Source organism: Stylophora pistillata, chromosome 5 (genome assembly GCF_964205215.1).
Source record: "Stylophora pistillata chromosome 5, jaStyPist1.2, whole genome shotgun sequence".
NCBI lineage: Eukaryota > Metazoa > Cnidaria > Anthozoa > Scleractinia > Pocilloporidae > Stylophora > Stylophora pistillata.
Genome location: NC_142523.1, coordinates 25,789,681 through 25,811,690, shown reverse-complemented (window position 1 = coordinate 25,811,690; position 22,010 = coordinate 25,789,681). Strand labels below are relative to the sequence as shown.

General features: G+C 37.3%; 2 protein-coding genes and 1 long non-coding RNA gene across 3 annotated transcripts; 1 reads left to right on the top strand and 2 right to left on the bottom strand.

Annotated features, from left to right (window-relative positions):
• Nucleotides 1-5,320: 5,320 nt before the first annotated feature.
• Nucleotides 5,321-20,909, bottom strand: LOC148731060 (uncharacterized). Its single transcript, XR_016001075.1, has 2 exons — nucleotides 20,604-20,909; nucleotides 5,321-6,921 (listed from the first exon to the last, which is right to left on the bottom strand). It is a non-coding gene; the product is annotated as an uncharacterized LOC148731060 (long non-coding RNA).
• LOC148731062 (uncharacterized) lies at nucleotides 8,672-11,124 on the top strand. The gene is made up of 3 exons (XM_088759731.1): nucleotides 8,672-8,929; nucleotides 9,115-9,197; nucleotides 9,465-11,124. The coding sequence occupies exons 1-3, from the start codon at nucleotides 8,755-8,757 to the stop codon at nucleotides 10,722-10,724; spliced, it is 1,518 nt and encodes a 505-aa protein (XP_088615857.1). The 5' UTR covers nucleotides 8,672-8,754; the 3' UTR covers nucleotides 10,725-11,124.
• On the bottom strand, nucleotides 10,663-12,830 carry LOC148731061 (uncharacterized). The gene is made up of 2 exons (XM_088759730.1): nucleotides 12,576-12,830; nucleotides 10,663-12,243 (listed from the first exon to the last, which is right to left on the bottom strand). The coding sequence occupies exons 1-2, from the start codon at nucleotides 12,726-12,728 to the stop codon at nucleotides 10,843-10,845; spliced, it is 1,554 nt and encodes a 517-aa protein (XP_088615856.1). The 5' UTR covers nucleotides 12,729-12,830; the 3' UTR covers nucleotides 10,663-10,842.
• Nucleotides 20,910-22,010: the final 1,101 nt, after the last annotated feature.

Sequence of the window (22,010 nt, the reverse complement as noted above, 5' to 3'; positions counted from 1 at the left end):
GTCACCCATCATGATAAACAGCATTTAAATTTCACCGCTGAAGCTTAAACAGTCTTAGTGGTATTGTAAATATATAAATAGAAAATTTGATTGACTTTTCCTTTTCTTTCATGTTTTATCTGCACCAATCAGCTGGCCGTAAGTACCTAAATCTAGTTCTATTTTTGTGTCATTTCCTTATGGGAAAAAAGAATCAAAATAACTGATACATACATACATGTTTACTGATTCGATTTTTTGTCGTGGGGCAGAATATGCAAATGTCTCACTCACTCAGATGTAAAAGAATCGATATGTCGACGGCAGACCAATTAATAGCCACCTTCCGAGATTATACGGGAATGCTGCCGCTATGTCCTTTCCGAAGTAATGCTACGACGTTAAAATTGAACTCGGTCTTTCTTCAAAGGACTTCGATTTTAATTAAAACACTCGTCCCAATTAGCATATGTGTAACCGAGTCAAAGCTCTTTGAAAGACTAAAGGTGTAACTATGAGTAAAGACGCTTAATGCAATCGCTTTTCCGCGCTCATCTTTCGCCATCATTTGCATTATTGTGGAATATTTATCGCCTTTCCCGGGTATATTTTGTTTTCAAAAAAGCGTCCAGGCCACAATCGTTGTTAAATACAATTTCGAGCTTTCATTCTTCTCCCTGCGAGCCGTCAGTATTTCTATCGTTATATATCGTTCAAATGAGTAACCGGTGAATTTTTATAGGGGAAAGAGAAGCGTTGTTTTCGTGGCTGGCCAACTGTTTACTTTTCTGATGGTTTTATGTCTCATCTGCTCGGTGAAAAATTTTCTGTACTAAACAAGCAGGCTTCGGTGTAACAAGTAAGGCTACTCGATCCGCCGAGGTCAGCGAAGATGTGATTATCCTTGTCATTGACGGAATACCCCCAAAGAACCAAGGAGGCGACTTCGTATGCGGGTGAAATCTTTGAAGGTAAGGAAACTTTTAGTAGGACATATTTGTTTCAAAGTTACACTGCATTTGACGAATTAAAAGATACCCACCAAGAAACCACAACAACGAATAAAAGTTAATTCAATGAAATTGTTTTTACCTTTAAGCTTGGTCTAGAGAGAAAGGAATAACGGAAAGAATTGAAGAGTTTCCGGCAGAAAGACTTGCTGAAGTCCTTCGCAAATTTTACGTGAAGGCACGTACAGTTAGTGGGCAACACCATTCGCGAAACTCCATGAAAGCCATTCGAGCGGGTCTTGAACGGTACCTACTTAAGCTCCACACAGGAAAGCACTTTCAATCACACGCGACAAAGTTTTTGTTCCATCTACCGAGGCTTCAGATGACCGCCTAAAAAAATTGGCGAAGGCGGGGGTGTCGTCACCTATAAAACACAAGCAAGCCTTGGAGCGCGAAGATGTGCAGCAGTTGTTTACCGCGAAGCAGTTAGGAAACGACAATTCTGAAAGTCTAGTTCAGACTGCTCGATTCTATCTGATGCTCTAATTTGGCAGGCGAGGCCGAGAAACCAGAGAAATGTGGTAAAGGAAGAAATTATTTTCGGAAAAACCGCAAACGGCCCGGAATATATTGCCCTTCGAGAGCGAGCGACAAAAAAATCATCCTGGCGGCTTCCGTGACAACTTATATAATTCGCAAGCCATAATGTATGAGAGACCAGACACTACGGAAAGATGTACAGTCAGATGTATAGAAAAGTATTTGCAGAAGCGAAACCCCAGCTGCTCACCTTACGGCAAAGGCCAAGAAACAACAGCACTGCCGAATTTAATGAAAGCGACGCGGTGCGGTACTGCAATGTCCCTTTAGGGAAAAACACCTTGCAAGATTTACTCGGCCGCATGAATAAGAAAGCTAGTTTGTCTACTCACTTCGCATCGCACTGTATTCGGGCGACATCAGTAACCATCCTCAAAGCAGCCGGCCTGGAGAATTCGAGAGAATAAGAAGTGTTACTGGCCACAAAAGTTATGCCTCAATCTATTCGTACCGCGAAAGACTGACAATTCAACAAGTGCAGTCCTCAGCCATAATCAGCAATTTTGTGGTTCCAGTGACATCGAGCCAAGCTGTTGCACCGCTCAGAGTCACCGCTCAGTCACGAAGTTCTCTTGGAACACTGCAGCAAAATCAGAGCCAAGACGAAACTCGCTGCATTAATCAACAGTCCAATGTTAGCGTTCACCAAACTAGCGCGGCTCATGCAGAACTTTTCATCGGGTTCTTTTCAGAACTGTACTTTCAACTTTTACGGAGTCTGCCTAAAAAGACGTCTGAAATGTGGTCTTCTAGAGCCTTTTGTAAAACATTATTTGCCAAAGTTCATGAATTTAGGTCGCCATTTTTTAAGAAAAAAAAATTAATGGTTTGAGGACCGCGAAGTTAGTTAGAAGCTTCGCTTCTCGGGCAAATATTTTTTTAAGAAGATCAAATTTCCGGGGAGCAACTATAGCCGATAGCTCCTCGACAGAAACACTCTATTGTTTAAATAGTGCAAATTAACATGTAAGTGATTAACAACAAACATATGAAACATATGTATGAACTGCGGTTATGAAACGTATATGTGCACGATCCTTCGCAGTAAAGCACTATTTGAGCAATAGTGAAAATCAGACCTGAAAAAAAAAATTTCAGGCCTGTACGGGATTCGAACCACTGACCTCTGCGATACTAGTGCAGCGCTCTACCAATTGAGCTAACAAACCAACTGGGAGCAGGCCATCAAATTAATTCGACATAAACCCGTAGATGATAAATCAAACAACAACAAACATATGAAACATATGTATGAACTGCGGTTATGAAACGTATATGTGCACGATCCTTCGCAGTAAAGCACTATTTGGGCAATCAACAACAAACATATGAAACATATGTAGGAACTGCGGTTATGAGACGTATATGTGAACGATCCTTCGCAGTAAAGCACTATTTGAGCAATAGTGAAAATCAGACCTGAAAAAAATTTCAGGCCTGCACGGGATTCGAACCACTGACCTCTGCGATACTAGTGCAGCGCTCTACCAATTGAGCTAACAAGCCAACTGGGAGCAGGCCATCAAATTAATTCGACATAAACCCGTAGATGATAAATCAAACAACAACAAACATATCAAACATATGTAGGAACTGCGGTTATGAGACGTATATGTGAACGATCCTTCGCAGTAAAGCACTATTTGAGCAATAGTGAAAATCAGACCTGAAAAAAATTTCAGGCCTGCACGGGATTCGAACCACTGACCTCTGCGATACTAGTGCAGCGCTCTACCAATTGAGCTAACAAGCCAACTGGGAGCAGGCCATCAAATTAATTCGACATAAACCCGTAGATGATAAATCAAACAACAACAAACATATCAAACATATGTAGGAACTGCGGTTATGAGACGTATATGTGAACGATCCTTCGCAGTAAAGCACTATTTGAGCAATAGTGAAAATCAGACCTGAAAAAAAATTTCAGGCCTGCACGGGATTCGAACCACTGACCTCTGCGATACTAGTGCAGCGCTATACGTCTCATAACCGCAGTTCCTACATATGTTTCATATGTTTGTTGTTGTTTGATTTATCATCTACGGGTTTATGTCGAATTAATTTGATGGCCTGCTCCCAGTTGGCTTGTTAGCTCAATTGGTAGAGCGCTGCACTAGTATCGCAGAGGTCAGTGGTTCGAATCCCGTGCAGGCCTGAAATTTTTTTGCAGGTCTGATTTTCACTATTGCTCAAATAGTGCTTTACTGCGAAGGATCGTTCACATATATTTGGGCAATAGTGAAAATCAGACCTGAAAAAAATTTCAGGCCTGTACGGGCTCAATTGGTAGAGCGCTGCACTAGTATCGCAGAGGTCAGTGGTTCGAATCCCGTACAGGCCTGAAATTTTTTTCAGGTCTGATTTTCACTATTGCTCAAATAGTGCTTTACTGCGAAGGATCGTGCACATATATGTAAGTGATTGCTAAAAGGCGATTGCGTGACACTCGGTAAGTTGTAAGAAAACATTTGTTACCACGTATCAGACGAAAAAACAGTTTTCAAAATTTCCAGTCTGCATTCTGTACCCAGTCTACAGTCTGCATTTCGTAGCCGGTTTGCGTCTGTATTACTGATCGATAGTTAAAATGTAAATTCTGACCGTTCACCCGACGTCACCCCAGCAGTTCAAAATAATATCAAGTACTTTCAACTGTATCCGGGAGTTACCCATTGGAAATTGATTATCTTCAAAACTTGTTCAAACGCAATGTATCCGTGATTTATTCACAGTTTCCTGTGATTTTTTTCATGATTTACTGAGCCCTTCTGTGAAGACAGCTGAAGTTCATGAATATTCATGACATCAAAAATAGTATAATGTCGAGTCCTCATCTTTCCTTATTTGGTCTCATCTTTCCTTATTTGGTCTCATCTTTCCTTATTTGGTCTCATCCTTCTGTAATTTCCAAATGCACGCATTTTTTGTTATTGTTAAACACCTCGCTTTTCCAAAGGAAAAGTATATATTTAACGCCCTCAAACAGAAAAAGAAATTGGAAATCAATTAAACAGCTAAAAAAAAGGAAAAAAATGACAGAGTGAAGCTAAGGGTCAGCAGCAACTTTTTCCTTTCTAGAAACGACATGGACTAAAATGTTATAATGTGACACTTGGTAGCAAGAGCTATTTTAAATTATTTGGCAATCAGCATAAAAGGTCTCATTGTTTCCTAACAATACTTGTCTGTCTGCATATTGGTTGAAATAAGTTGAGAGTTATGACGCAAGCCCCATAACCCTGGCGATAAAATAAAAAAAAAAAAAAAAAGAAAATGCTATAATTTTGATCCATATTGGGTCGGATTCACCTTGATTGTGGACAGTCTTGTTTTCTATCGCCAACTACTGTGGCCAAGCGCCCGCGTAACGTAAGTGGTTTCTTACAAATGTAACTCTGAAATCGGCGTCAAACTTTATAAAGAAATGTATAGAGAGATTTTTGATAGTTCAAAAAAATTCGGTTAAAAATTTACAGATGGAACGTTTCCTAGTAGTATTAAAAAGAGGGTGTCTTGGCACAGTTGCCATGTTTTTGCCCTTCTTACCCCCCAACTACCAAACAAATATACCTCCGTTGACCACTAACTCGACGATCGACTCTACGGGCACGAAAAGTTTGAGTTTTTTGTTTGGCCTCAACAGTGGCTATTCCGTATTCTTGTTTCTGTTGAACAATGGAGTGGTTCACTCTTGTTGGTTGTTAGTAAGGAGGTATCGTGACCTTGGGAATTTTACGGTTGACCTTGGGATTTGGGTATTTAATGTTAGAAGTTTTTTCTACCACCCAGTTAATATTTCTTTATTCCTTGGCTTGGATTCTTAATACAACTTTCTTCTTTTTACGACTAGCTCAGGTGTCAATACTATTCAATTCTACTCTGATTAAAAATGCTGTTGCCCAGCGTATTAAGGCGGCACTAAACGTGACACTACTAGGCTGTCAGTCTTCTTGCATCGTCATCGTTCTATCTCATCAACCAGCGAATCGCGTTAAGTTACGTGCAACAGTTCCTGCATACTAAGTATGCGCCTTCGAGTTGTTTACGCAGTTACAAAATCAGCTCGATAACTCAGCAAAATTGGCAGTCTGTTTATGACGAGCCACTTGTCATTGACAAACTCACTATATTCACCAACCTCCTGTCTGCGGCTGTAGATACATATCGATTCTTACATAAGATAAAAGTCTGCTCGTCTGATAAACCATGGATTACCACCAAAATCAAGTCTCTAATCCGCAATCGCCAGAAGGCTGTTCCTTACAACGGTAAGAATTCTGAGGTTTGCAAAGCCTATAGGAATGCTGTGCAGATTAATTGTTCTATCGCCAAGAAGACCTTTTAAACCTGAAAAGTAGCTGCCTTAAGATCTTCGAATGTTAAGCGTTGGTGGAGCGAAATCAATAAATTGAGTGGCAAAGGGGGGAGTACCTCCCCTGGCATCTACAAATGTTGGACGAACAGATGTCAAATGAGGTTCTGCTTGCCGAGCGTTTCAAGTAGTTCCTCGGCAACCTCACTTTTGACCTCTCTCCCTTGGAACCTCCTAGTCCTAGCATGGTTTACGATGTCCCTCCTGGGTTCTTAATTGATGAACGTACAGCATATCACGCCCTTAGGCGGGTTAAGGCTAATAAGTCACCCAGCACTGACCCACCCCTCAACAGGATATGGTCTGAACTCGCCTTGGAGCTGGCTCCGGTTGTCTGTGACAATTATAATTCTTCGATTATTCAAGGGTTTATCCCGCCCCAACTAAAGCAGTCAATTTTGTGTCCTGTTCCTAAATGCAGCCCTTCAAAGGTGGTTGAGGAGGATTTGCGCCTAATTGCCCTAACTTCACAGCTCGCTAAGATTTTCAAGGGATTTACCTACTCGTCCATACTCTCCCAAGTTCAACATCAGCTTGACGAGAGGCATTTTGCGGTTGCTCGTAAATCTACTACTCCCGCACTGGTGTACTTCATGTACGTCATCCTCGAATCACTCGACAGGGAGGACACGTACACCAGGATTTTGTTTACTGATTTTAGTAGGGGATTCGATCTCGTCGACCACAGCATGCGGTCGGAGGAGCTTGGTGTTTATGAAGCCATTGTCCGTTGGGTTGGCGCCTTTTTGGTTGGCCGGTTGCAACGTGTTAGGATTAATGGCCAACTGTCCTCAGCCATCTCGCCTCGTGGTGGTATCCCACAAGGTAAGCACTTGGCTCCCCTTCTCTTCGCTATACTTGTGAATAGCCTGGTCTCTGAATGGTGTACTCGTCTTAAGCACGTTGATGACCTCACCATCCTGGAACTTACTCCCAGGAACTCCAATAGTTGTCTGCCCATCATCGCATCTAATGTAAATAAGTACTCCCTGGAGCGCAATATGAAACTAAACCCTAAGAAGTGTAAAGAGATGGTTCTTGACCTTCTCAGGTATAAATGAACATGTTCCAGTCCTCTACTAATAGGGGGCGCCCTAATCGAAATGGTATCCCAGTACAAACTGCTGGGGGTCATAGTTTCTGATGACCTTTCATGGAACGCACATTGTGAGTACATATACGACAAAGCTACCAAACGCCTCTATGGGTTGAGGATTCTGAAGAATAGTGGACTTTCACCTTCCCAATTAGTATCTGTATATTGCAGTACGATTCGCTCTGTGCTCGAATATGCGTCCCCTGCAAGGGCGCACTTCCAGCCTACGTAAGTGACCTTTTAGAATAAGTCCAGAAGAAAGCTCTTTATATTGTCTCCCCTGATCGTTGTTATAGCGACGCACTGCATCTTGCTGACTTTGAACTACTTAGCGATAGGCGGCAACAAGCTTGCGTGAATTTTGCCAAGTCCTGTCATATGTCAGAAACACTTACTAGTCTCTTTCGGGTTCCGCTGGTTTACTACCACGGTTATAATTTACGCTCAGGCTCACAATCGGTTCAGGCTTCTACTGGAAAATGCAAGACATTTAATGATTTTCTGAAGTCTGTCAAATTTCAAAATATATGTCGTGACCGCCCCCTGTAATTCAGTTGTTACTGCAATAGGGTTGAATAAACGATTGATTGATTGATTGATTTTCTACCTTAAATTTCAAACCTTTTTACGGTTAAGATCAGCCAGAACGGAAACAAGATTGATAATATAAAAATCATAATTAACCTATCGGAAGAACTAGAATCATCCTTGAAAAGAGATAATTATTAAGAGAAAATAGCCTTAGAAGACTTACACAACCACAAAATAAACGGAAGATTCGGAGAAGGGGCGTTCACAAGTACCACCCCCAAAAATGCTACGTGGTCTTACAGCACATTATCTAATTCAAAATTCAGTGCGAAGATAAAAAGGTATAAGCTTTTTAGACTCAGTGTCACCTTAAAGAAAGGGGTGTTGAAGGTGTTAAATTAAAGTTCAAGAAATATTCCTGGATCGTGAATTTGACATAGAATTTCATCCATAAAAACGGGTCTGGAAATAATTAAAAGTACAAGAAGTGGAAATTTCCAGGAATTCCTGTGCGGGGTGAACTTTTACTAGAGAGATTTACTCCCATTCTTAACTAGCACATTGACATAATCAAAAACATAGCTTACCGCGAAATATACTACAACAAATTCCATTTACCGTAGAAACTGAACATCTCCTTCCATACCAAATTCACAGCGTTACCACGATAAGAAGGTGAAAGAAATTGTACTCAGATGAGACCGCCAAAAGGAAAGGGAAATAAACAAACTGCTTTCTATAATTTTTACATTGACTGGCTTAAAGTAATAATACACTTCTATTCCTTTTCTTAACTCTTAAATAAAAACACACTTGACGAAAATTCTCGCTAGATTTCAGTTTTGTCTTTCAACATTAAGGATAAGTTTTAAAAGGTAAATGACGTACAAAAAGCAGAAATGAGTATGGCCAAGAATTAGGGTGAAAAATTTTATCTAACTATAGTACGGAGATGAGCCATCTTAAAAATATAGATTTGAAAAAAATAAAAAAATCTGTTTTGATTGATTGGATTTTAAATCATGAAAAAAGATTGGCTGAATTAAACCAATTCCAATGCCAAGATCACAAGAATCTGTTAAGCAAAATGGTTCAAGAATATGAGAAAAATAATATCGCAACTCCTGTTCCAAAACCAAGGACTATACACCGATATCACGTTGCCGCCATCTTGGTTTGGTGATGCATCAAAGCGAGGCTGGGCGTGCATAATTTGCAAAATGGCGACTGCCACTAATGTGTCTCTTTCGGCCTGGTCCAAATCATTGAAAAACATTCCTTTAGTAGACAATTCCTTCATAGAAAAGTGGCTGCAGAAGCTAGATAAAGTCCCAAAGAAAGTTAGAACGCGAGGTTACAGTAATTTTTGCGAAGGATATGTCTTTGATGTCGAAGGTAAGATCATCAATTCTTTTCTTCGCTACTTTGGCTATTTGTTGGCATTATTGTATATCAAAAGATAGATTCTCCGGAGTTTTGATGTCTCTTTTAATGCATTTGTAGTTGCTGTCTTTATGTTCAATATTGATCGAAATCAAAGCGAAAAATCATGCGTTTATTGAAGTGTTTTTCCCCTCTAGTTAAAGTAGAACCTTGTAGTGTGACAGTTCGAGCTAGGAGCTACAGATCACAACGAAAAAATGATGAACCGTGGCGACTGCAGGTACGTTCATGCCTTTAACTAATTGAAAATTATTTATTAATGGAAATCATAACTGTTTGATGTATAATTGATACATCCATTAAGAGATTTAGATGTATTTTTTTGCTATAACAGCTGAGATTGAATATGTTTAACGATGTATTTCAATATTCTTGAGTTAATAAACAGACCTCATATGCTATTATATTAAAAACCTTTTTAGCAAAATACTTAGAATTATGTTATCTTTTGCATGAAAGTTAAAATTTTCTTTACCATATTGTTTAGGTTGAATTATCAAGAGAAAAACAGTCAGTTCTTTCCCAGAAATGCAACTGTGAAGGAGGTGCTGGTTTGTGTAACCATGTGATTGGTTTAATGTACCTCATTGCACACTACCAACTCCTAGATTTGCAGAGTGTTCCTCCTGCAATGTCCAAGACTTCATTGCCTCAGACCTGGCATGTACCTCAGAGAACTGTTGGGATCAAACCCAAGGAAATAGATGAGGTGGTGCTACAACAAGTGAAAGTTCCACTTTCACTGCCGCAGCCAAAGAAGAGAATTAGGAGAATTGATGGTGTGAGATCAACCTTGTATAATCCCATCCCAGATTGTTTTGGAAGCAAAGATATAATATCCACATTCAGGGAACATTTTAAAGAGCATGAAGATACACAAGTTAATTCAATATTACGACCAATGGAAGATCTCTCTCTTACCTCATGCAAATTTGGTGATGTAGCAACAGGAAGTGTACTATCATATCAGCAAAAGATAAAGAAAACAAACAATCCAAAAGTTCATGTCAAAGTTGATGGTCCTGAGTTACCCCCCAATTATAGTATGCCTACAATTGACAGCCTCTACCTGTTTGCGCCAAGTGCTGGAGAGCAAAATGTATTAGAGGGTCTGTGTGTCTCATACAACCAGTCATATTTGTATGAGACAGAGACCAGAGAACAGTGTGATACAAGCAAGTGGTTTGACCTGAAAGCCAAACGGCTTTCATCCAGTAAATTTAAAGATGTATGCAGCAGAAAAAAAGACTTTGAGTCCCTTGCAGAAAGACTGTTAAGAAAAACAAAGCAAACAGAGGCAATGCTTCATGGCATAAATACAGAAGAAGAAGCTGCAAGTGCATATGCTGACACTAGAGACTGCAATGTTTTTCCTTCAGGTATTGTGATAAACCCCTCCTGCCCATATCTAGCCACTTCCCCAGACAGAAGAGTTTATGATCCAAGTGAAGCAGACTCTTGGGGACTACTTGAAATAAAGTGTCCCATTAAAGATTCAATAACTGACTTAAATTATCTTAAATGTGTGAATGGGATTTATAGACTTAAGAAGACCCACTCCTACTATTACCAAGTAATGGGTCAGATGTTACTTAGTGGGGCCCCATGGGCTGATTTTTATGTTTACTGTAAACAAGATTATCACCTGGAACATATTGAGTTTGACAATGAATTTTGTGCAGAAATGAAAAGCAAACTTGATCATTTCTATTTTCAATATTTACTTCCACATTTTGTCAAAACTTAACAAAACTTAATCAGTCCATTTTTTTTAAATGATGACATGTCTCATCATAATATATACAGAACATTGTGTTCATGAATTTTAAATATTGCATTGTATCATTTATATATTGTTAAAAGCATTAAAATAATGCCCCTCTAAGATTTGTCATCAGACAACAAACACACCAGATTTGATTAATAGAACCAGCTAGTGATAAGGGAAGGACTTTGTCAAAAATTTGGTACTCTTTAACTCTTCTTATGGCACGTTCAACATGAATTCGCAATCGTGCAATCTGTTGGGTCTCAGAAACTTGCTTTGTACTGAATTGCATTGATTTGGTTTTAGAAAGAAAAGGGGGGATTGTGACTGTAGCCTTTTTACATTGTAATAAATCCTGAATTAAAAAACCTTTATCTACCATGACCTCATCTCCTTCCTCAATTAATGATAATATACCACTGCTTCGGGTAATTTCTTTGTCAGATATGCTACCTTGGTAAAGAGAACTGACAAATGTCACAGGGCCATGGGGTGCGATCCCGATTAAACATTTATAAGTAGTATGGGATTTATATGAAGAATAAAATTCTGAATTAAGAACCTTTGAGCTAGGTCTCTGTACCTTAATCTCTGTACAATCAAGAATTACTCTTGTTTTGGGGTATGTACTCTTAAAACACTCTGGCATACTATTCTGAATTTGAACTTTTGTTGGCCAAATTGGCAACTGACCAAGAAGGATATAAAGAAAATTTGCCCATGTTATTATAATTCTACTGACTGTGGGTTTAGTGATATTAAATCTAACTGCAAGGTCTGTTTCAGCTAGGCCAAGTCTAAGTCTTATCAGGAATAAAATTAGCTGATCATAAAGAGACAAAGAAAAGCTGCCATAACTATTTCTACGTTTGAAGTTCTGCCTACCTCTAGCTCTTTGTATTTGAGACCATTTGGTCATCTTAGTTGCATACGGCTCTACCCATCGATAAAAACTATCAAGTTTTTCCTTTGAATGAAAGCCAGTGTAAAACCTTGTCAATTCTGGACTTCCAGTAATTCTTTCAGAACCAAAAGAAGTTAACAAAAGAGTAGCTATCTGAAGTTCAAGTTCCTTTACTTTTCTTTGTGTTGACGCAAGTTCTTCTTTTAATGCAGTCGTGACTGACTCGGCTTCAGTGTTTATTTCGGCATTAGTTTCAGTGCTAACTTCACCATTTATTTCAGTGCTAACTTCGGCATTTGTTTCAGGGTTTGTTGTGTTGTAAGGTGAGTCAGTCTCCATTGCAGCATCGGTTCTATCGGCTATTCCTTGTTCCATTTCTGTTATATCTCCTGCTGCACTTGGTAGTGATTCCACTTCTATCTTTTGCTTTTTAAACTTTTGCAGGCTATTATCTGGACGTCCTTCATGTTCTTTAGTCCATTTAAAAATCGACGGGACAGCTCCTTGCTTCAGTCGAACCCTTCCTGTCAACGTGTATTCAATGTCACCCGGCTTGAAATGATCAGAACATACCAGTGTCGAATTTTTCTTTATCTAAAAAAGAGCAAAAATAACTATCTATAAACAGTATTTAACACAGCAACAGAAACAGTACTCAGAAACTTCAGACAATCAGAGAAAATTTTCCCGCGAGTTGCCATAATATAAACAAATAGACCGGTCCACGTGTGGTTGGTATGTTTTTTACTTTTTGTCGAAATTACTACATATTTCAGCCCCAATATACATAAAATCAATCGCAATTTCTAATTCCATAATAATCAAACCAAGGAAAAAAGAATAACTCGCGATTTTTCTGTTTAACAGCGGAATCACAACTACACGTGTGTAGTAGTCATCGCTGAGACTATATTGTACTAACTTACCTTGAATAGCGGCCCAGGATCTCGTTTTATAGCGATAATCCACTCTTTTTTCTTTTCTTTCTTGGAAGGGAAGTTGAAGAAGTATTTATCCTTACCATTTTCATAGCGTTTATCATTCGTACATAAGTTTACACAGCAGTGGTAGTTAGACATATTTACAGAGAAAACACCGTGACCTTATTATCTTTGCACGCCCAGCCTCGTTTTGATGTATCTCAAATCCAACATGGCGGCAACGTGATATCACCGTATTAGAACTAATATTACATTCAAGGATAAAGCACTGCGTGAATTTACTAAATCATTTAAAATCAGTATTCGTAGTGATAATAATGCTTTGAAACAGTTGAGAGAAACAAGGAAAGCGATTTTTCATATGTTAAGAGGTCAATTATTGGAAATGAAAGGTCTTAAGTTTGTTGAGACTTTAAAAATTACTTTTAGTAAATGAAGGGTGGTGAAGATGAATTTCAAAGTGCATTTTTAATTCATCTTCAAAAACTGTGATTATTGAGGCTGATCTTGAGAGGGATCCTAAAAGTTCAAGCTCTGAACTTATTAATAGAATTGGTAATTGGATTTCTAAAGGATCTGGATGGAGACAATAGATAGATTTGATCAACATATTATAAATATTGTTAAATAAAAGCTAATGGAAGGGTCTTCATATATGCAACTTCCAAGTGAATTAGTACTTACAAAGAGTTTGATAAAATAATATGAAGAATGAAAATAATGAATGTTTTAGATGGTGCCATGTGAGGCATCTCAATCGGTAGCAGAGAATAATCCACAAAGAATCAGGAAGACAGACAAATAGTTTGTTGATAAATTGGATTACTCAGGTGTTGATTTTCAAGTTTCACTGAAACATTACAGTAATAAGATTGAAAACAGAATGACATCAGAATTTATGTTTTTGGTTATGAAAATAACCTAAACATTTGAGAATGAAATGAGCCCACTTATAATTGATAAGTTATGACAACAAGAGCCGTTATGTATTGATAAAAGATTTCAACAAGATGATGAGGCATAAAACCAAGCATAATGAGGAATTACTTTTGTATGTATTATCCACAGTGTTTTAGTAGTCAAGATATATTAAGTAAATATATGGAGATTGTATTGCTATAAATGGAAAGTAAAATAAAAAAAATGGCAGAAAAGGGTGAAAAATTTTTCTTTACATCTATACAGACAGATTCCACTTCCATTTTGCGTTTATGCTGATTTTGAGGCCACACACAGAACCTTATCAGAAGCATACAGATTGTGGTTATAAATGCTTATAAACTACTTTGTTGTTATGATGACAAACTTAGTAAACCAGTTCAGTATTTCAGAAGTGAGCATGCTGTGGAGAAACTTTTGAAACAAATTCTTGAGGAAACAATATATTGCAAAGATATGGTTTATAAGCCTTTCAATAAAGCTTTGAAATGACTGATGATGAAGAAATTCAAGAAAGCTAAAAGTTACAATATTTGTACAAAACAAATACACAAATGAATGCATCAGAGTGGGAGATCATGATCATATTACGGGAGAATTCAGTGGAAGAGCACATCAGGATTGTAATTTGAAGCTTAGGCTCAATATTTAAAAAAATGTGACCTCTCACGGAAAAACGTACACTAACGGCTTTCCGTTTACAAGCCGTTTGTCAGCCGTTTAGAAAAAATTTGCATCCGTCTGAACGGCTTCGGTCATCCGTTCGTCGAAATCATCAGCCCGTTCAAACGGCTTGTTCACCCGTTCGTCGGAAACATCAGCCCGTTCGAACGGCCTGCTCATCCGTTCGTGAAAAACATCAGCCCGTTCGAACGGCTTGGTCATCCGTTTGTGACAAACATCAGCCCGTTCGAACGGCTTGGTCATCCAGTACTGTTGTCGAAAACAAGACATACGAACGGCTTGGTCATCCGTTCATTGAAAAACATCAGTCCGTTCGAACGACTTGGACTATTTTCCGTCGAACGACTTGTAACATCGGTTTGGAAGGTTCATACTAGTAACGCCACCCATTTACTGAAAATAAATTCTTACGTTCGAGCGGCATTAGTCATCTGTCACGTGCTAATGTTTACAAGATTTGTCCAACTTCATTCGCTCGAATTTTGCCTTTAAACACTGCGTGTACACAAGCAATAACATGTTTCCTAATCGATAAACACTAACTTTCCGTATACACTTTTCAGTGGGTATGTGAAGTTTTATTGTCTTGCCGTTCTCACATGGGAGCGTGTCTTTGACCAAAGATTTAAGTAGGTCACAAGTCATGAATTAAAATATCAATAGAATTTTCTACCATCTAACTTTCAATTGTTTCTGAGCGGTACTGTTGACAAGCGAAAGAGTCGATGGCAGGAAAGATTTCGTTTGTAGTATCAATTAACACACAAACAACAAAAGTCTAAGTGTTCATCAGACATCTTTTGAAATGCATTGTTTACATACATTTGTCTTCGGTGTTGACTCTGTCAAATAACGAATAATCTCACGGCGAAAAAGCCTTTGTCTTTTACACTCGACTCAAGGTCTCATATAAAGACGAATACTGTTTAGGGAGAATGCGGGGTATACGGAAAGTTAGTGTTTATCGATTGGGAAACATGTTATCGCTTGTGTTCGCGCGGTGTTTAAAGGCAAAAAATCGGGCGAATGAAGTTGGACAAATCTTGTAAACGTTAGCACGTGACAGATGACTGACGCCGCTCGAACGCAAGAATTTATTTTCAGTAAACGGGTGGCGTTACTAGTATGAACCTTCCAAACCGATGTTACAAGTCGTTCGACGGAAAATAGTCCAAGTCGTTCGAACGTACTGATGTTTTTCAACGAACGGATGACCAAGCCGTTCGAATGTCTTGTTTTCGACAAACGGATGATCAAGCCGTTCGAACGGGCTGATGTTTTACACGAACATGAAGCGAACAATAAATTATTTGGCAACATGCAAAGCTGCTACAAAAAAGTTACAGTCACGTTTGTGCGCAATAAAGCGGCAATAAACACTCGACATGGCAAAGATATAATTATGACGAAAATTTGACCTTCATGGGCTATTCGAGTTTTTTTTTAAAGACGCTGAACTAAGTCTCTGTTTAACAAGCTTGAATACTTAGTCAGGCAATTTTATAGCATCAAAACAGTTGACTATCCGTTCGAAGCAACAAAATCTGAATTGGACCGTATCTGCCCATTCGTTAGGATTGATAACCTATCTTTTCGGCCTTTATGGCAATTGTTTTTCACGAGCAGTTGGAAATTAATCGTAAACCCGTTCATCTGTTTATGTCAACCCGTTCCAAAATTTTCGCAAGCCGTTGAGTCGTTCGCGTGACCCGTTCGATAATTTTGACAAGCCGTTCGGTCGTTTGGGTAACCCGTTCTATAATTTTCACAAGCCGTTAGGTCGTTTGCGTGACCCGTTCGAAAATTTTGACAAGCCATTCAGTAGTTTAGGTAACCCGTTCGAAAATTTACACAAGCCGTTCGGGATATTTGATAACCCGTTAAGCCGTTCGATAGCATCCGTTCGAACGGGTGAGTTACCCCGTTTGTTAGCCGTTCGGTGGCCGTGCGTTTCACCCGTTTAACGGAAAGTCGTTAGTGTACGTTTTTCCATGAGAGGTCACAAATTCCAAAAAATAACCAAACAAAAATCATCTTTATCAAAAAAGCTGATGTCAACACATGTTCCACCAACATTGATATCAACAGAATATCAAAAGGCGAATACACAATTGAAGCATTCAAAATGTTTTGGGAAAAATCTGATGTCAGTTCTATAAGTACCTATATTAACATAGTTGCAAGATCAATTGGAAATACCAACAATAAAATAGACACAAAGAAACTAAGTGAAGAAACAAGAACAATCATACAAATAAATAAAAACAATGGCAGCCTTCTATCAGTGGATGTAGCGATAAACACTTCACAAAACACACCTGTTTATGTTGCTTTGTATGGAATCGAGGATTATCATGATGTTCCAAATGATGTTAATGATGGTTTATTCAAATACAATGCCTCGTTAGATACAGCCGAATTCAGCAGTAACATCAAGATAGCAAAAAAATTAAAGATCCAAGAAGCAACAGATGATGACGAACCAATCACTAAAAAAGCATTCGATAAAGAAATTAAAAATTATTTCTATTATTGTATGCAACATGATAACTCCAAGGAAACCAAATTTAATCCAATGAGTGACTCAACAACAAAAACATCAAACTTAAGTCATTTCACAGTTGATAATGATGGATGGCTGCAAAGAACCAAAAACGGATTATATTATTATTTTAATTATACATTTTAGTGACAACATTAATTTCCCATCTAAAATGTATCTACAAATTAAAAAAAAAAACAACTTTCTACAAGAGATAAACAATTCACAGTAATTTATACATCAGGATGGTCAAGATTCACAATTTCTCATGTAGAAGAACTTGATGAAAATGACAAAATAAGATTTAAAATAGTCATTTTGGAAGATGAAAATAAGGGTGGTAAGGCCATTTAAAACATGATTTCTTTTTCATCGCAAAATTCTGTAAAAGCATACTGCAATACTAATAGAGGAAGTTTAGTTGCAATTTCATACCAAGATTTTCATGCTATTGTTGAAGAAAAAATATATGAAATATTACAGTCTACATTAAATAAATACCGTCAAAGTACATTAAAAGCAAAAAGACCATCTTATGCAACTTTTACTTTAACCCCATCTTTTGATGCCAGACCAAAACACATTTTAAATTTACCAAATTCATTTTCTGATGATGATGAAGCTAAAGGTAAAAAATTATAATTATGCCAAAAACTTATATAATTTACCACACAAATAATAAATTAATAAAAAAAAAAGTAGGAAGTAATTCATATATAATCAATTACGAAAATGACCATGATGGAATTTACACAAAATGATCGACTATACATACAGTAATTATAAATTATTTCAAAAAACAGGTCTTTATAAATTTTTCATTCATGGTTATTTAAGTGAAGATGATTGATGTCAACAACGATGTAATGATTTTCACTTTTTTATTTGGAAAAGATGGCAGTTCACTGAACACTATCGATTACAAAAAATCAATTCAGCCCATGGAAAGCATACTCAGGAATCATTAATTGAACACAAACACATTACGTACCAACTACAAGATGTTTGACAACAAGAAATGAAAAAAAAACCAATGATCCTGTTATCTATCATAAACTTCAACCATATCGATTCTGAATTAGATAAAGACACAAGAACAGAACTTGAAAACCTTTACAAATTCTATCGTAAAAAATACTGTTTATTCAAAAGAACAGTTTTCAAACATTTCAAACAAGTGAACTTGACTTGTGAAATAACCAGTTCTATTCTCATTGTAAGTAAGACAATTGCTGGAGCTGCTACACTCAATGTAACAGCGCCCGTGCGCTTTAATTTCTGCAGTATTTTTATATTCCCTTTTTTAGCCTCTACAGCATTTTACGTCACGATGACTCTCCGCTAGTTATCACGTGACTTCAGCTTATATGCCGCAAAACACTTATGTAATTTCCATGAGGCTCACAGAAATTCGACGGGCAACTTCAAAGAACTTTGAGTAACCTTTAGTTACATTAGGCTATCACTGCTTAACTCAGAACCTATAAGAGCGTTCGCCCCAACACGTCCTACCAAACAGGTCACTGTAAGAGTTGGCACAATAAATCTAAGCCTTGTGGAAACGGTGAGTCCTTAGTTCCTTTTTAGTTTCACGGATCTCTCCGCCGCAGCAGCTGACGCCACTACACTCAACTCAATAGTTCTCAGTTCAATCCCTGGATCAGGCATAGTATTGACAGCATGCACAAAAATGAGAAATTATCCAAGAAAAATAAAATATTAATGTGCAAATTCAAATTCACATCATATGAAAAACAATTTCTGAACCAAACGAAACTACCAGTCCTTGGAAACATAGTCAGATACATGACAAATATGAAAACAAATACAGAAAGAAATTCAGCACAAAATAGATTTTATATTATCTCCTCTTTCTTCTAAAGCCTTATTCCAAAATTGCTCATATCTTTTCATCATTTTCTTCCATTTGGTTGCTTCAATATGAGCGTTAATACCAATCAAAGAGAAAATCTTGTTTATCCCAAATTTCATGTTGATCGTTCTTTTCTTTTTTCCCCTTCCATTCATCAAGAAAAAAAAACACTTTTTCTATTCTGTTGATGATGTCTCTGTTGATCTGAATATTATATTCTCTTTCAATGTCAAATAATTTATTATTCTCTCAATATGATACTTTCCGTGAATTAAATACTCTTTTTCCTGAACTTGAATTTGGTAGTCAATGAACAATGAATTCATTCACAAGTCCATATCCTTCAACAAAACCACATTCAACACAAACGAATTGATAACCAACACATTGTATATAAGAATTTAAGCTGCAACCTCTTTATCTTCTTCATATTCGACAAGTATTTCCATACAAAAAAGACAAACATCTTCTCCAAAATCAACCAAACCTTCATAAATATTATCACCACATATTAATTTTTTTCAATTGCTTATCTCATCTCAGTCTTTTCAATCTTCTTTTTCAAAATCTGTCTACAAACACCACAAATGATTGTTATTTTCCAATCCAAGGTGAATAATTATCATAATAACACATACTATATTTTAACAATATAAATTAGTTTTACATACATTTCACACACCATAACATACAACATCATCTTCAGAAACAATCTCATTATCAATCAAACACTGGTTAATCACAGCAACTTTGTTACCTTGTAATTGAATAAAACTCTTGTCATTATTATTCAAAACATTTCCACCACATTTACATACATTCTTTTCAAAATAGATACCATTTTTTAACATCTGATTTAGACTCATGAAATTATTGAAACCTTCAACTGTAGTCACACATATTTTTCTATTTCTCATTATCATCATTCATATAAATTATGAGTGTTTATATCAAATTGCAGAAAATCCATCTTGCCATACAATCAGTACATACAATTTTTAACCACTTATCATATTCAATTTGTGTTGTAAGATTTTCTAAGCATCCTTTTCCAGAAGAAATCTTTTAATTATCTCGTCTCAAGTTACTGTGATCTTTATCTGTAAAATCAATTTTCTTTCCTATTGGAATCAAACCATTAAAACATTCATAAACAAATCTATAAGCAGCAGCAGCATTATTATTAGATGGATCATATTCAACAATAGAAAGTTCTTCAGGACAATCCTTTGGGTAACACCACTGACCAACGAATATGTTTCCCTTTACCATGAATACATAATTCATGAATACAATTATTAAGTTCACAAACACTTTTACCTGGACAAGCAAAAGCATTCTTTAAAATCTGGATGCTGAGGATAATTTCTTCCATTCAATTTCATAGAATCCGATTCTAAATCTTCTAAAATAATTCGGTCAACGTCAACAGGTAAATATTTTGGATCTCTTAGTTTTTGAATTGGTTTTAAACCTTTATCAGTAACCAAAAATTTACGACCAGTAAAAATAACTTTTTTACTTTCCGTATTTTATAATATAGAACGCGATTTACCCTTTAAGTCTTTCTTTCCGTATTAGCCACCAACAAGAGTAAACCACTGTATAATTCAACAGAAACAAGCATAATTATGAAGTAGCCATTGTTGAGGCCAAACAAAAAAATTAAATTTTCGTGCCCGCAGCGTCGATCGCTGAGTTGGCGGTCAACGGAGGTATATTTGTTTGGTAGTTGGGAGTAAGGAGGGCAAAAACATGGCAACTGTGCCAGGACACCTATTTTTCATGTACTTTTACCGCAGCGAGATGCCATTATAACGACTGCTGTCTGTGTACTACTGTAAATAATAATATTTAAGGTAACAAAAAAACACTTTATTTTTCCTTTGCTTTGTATCAAGGTAAGCGACCCGTCTAAGCCTTTATAGCTGGCAAAGATATACTGAAAAGCAAAAATTTAGAAACAGATCGATACCTGTATTCCTGTGCTTGGTACTTCACTCGCCGGAGTCGAGGCCCATAGCGAATTGTTTGCTCCGTCGTTTTCCTTTGCAAAGAACGCAAAACAAATCCTGAGCCTTGCGAGAAAGAAAAAAAAGCTTCTACCTGCAATATCAACTTTCTTCCAGAGATTCCGCACTCGTTCGAAGCACAATTTCTCCAGAGAAACTACTGGTTTCGGAGACAGGGACGAGAAACGTCTGCGCATGCGCCAGAGACCCGCGGTAAGAAACGCGGGCTCAGACGCGTGCTTATTTAAACTCAATAAATTTTGCGTGAAATGAACAGCCGTTACAAAAGTTTAAAAAATAAGGAAGCCGTTAAAAAGATAAGGTTTTGATTCTCATTTTTGAAAAGAAGAAAAGAATTTTAAAAAATTTAGGGGGTGTACAAATTGTACAAAAATTGTTCTCGGGCCGAGAAACGGTCTTTTCTGCAAAGTTTCAATACGGTTGCGAACTGGCTCAATTTGCGGCAACGTTTACAGTGTCGTGTTGGCTTTTTGTGATCAATTTTTCTCCGTTCATGCAAAATGTTGGTTCGTCGGTAAAACAAGGAGGAGTAAAGAAGCTTTTTACGGCACTTCTAAGCCCCTGCCACTTGGTTTGGCAAGAGCCGTGAACTTTCCTGAAGAAACTCCAGTTTGTTGACCTCATCTTCGAACGATCGAAATTCGAAAGGCAAGATAGTCGCTGCTCATCGTCGTTTCACGACCGACATTCCAATTAATTAAACTTAATTCCCGTGAGCCTTTTGGAAATTTTAGACATAAAGGGAAGAAAGAAAGCGAGATATCAATCAAGGAGCACGTGGTGTGACACCTGTGAAATAACATTTTAACAAAGTGCCGAAGGAGACTGAAGTATGGTGATAACAAATGGATTTCGTTGGAAACTATGTTGACTCAAAATCATGCATTTGGTTTTGTTTTGAGTTAAATCTAGGAAGGTGGCTAGTTAGGATTGGAAAAATTACGAAAAAAGAAGCCATTTATTTTTTAACCAAAGTTAAATATCTATCATTGCAAAACGAATTACTGTTAAGTTTACATAGGTAAACTTCCACTATTTTAATTAAGCTAATATCGAGAGAGGGAAGTTTTCTCTCATCAATATCTTGCAATAGTTCCATTATCTACTGAGTTGTCAAAATAGCTTAGTTAAGTTTCCATAACATTAAATTGTTTTGGAATTTACTTTTGTGTCTGTTATTATCACCATTCAAATTCAAGACAGATACCAGTAAACCAATTGTCAATCAAAACCAGCTCAGACCAACCCATCCTTAACTCCCACCCCCCATCATATCAATCAAAACATTCAGTTCAAACTTTTTTTTAACTCAAAGAACCTTTTTTTGGCTCCCTATACCTAACCTCTTC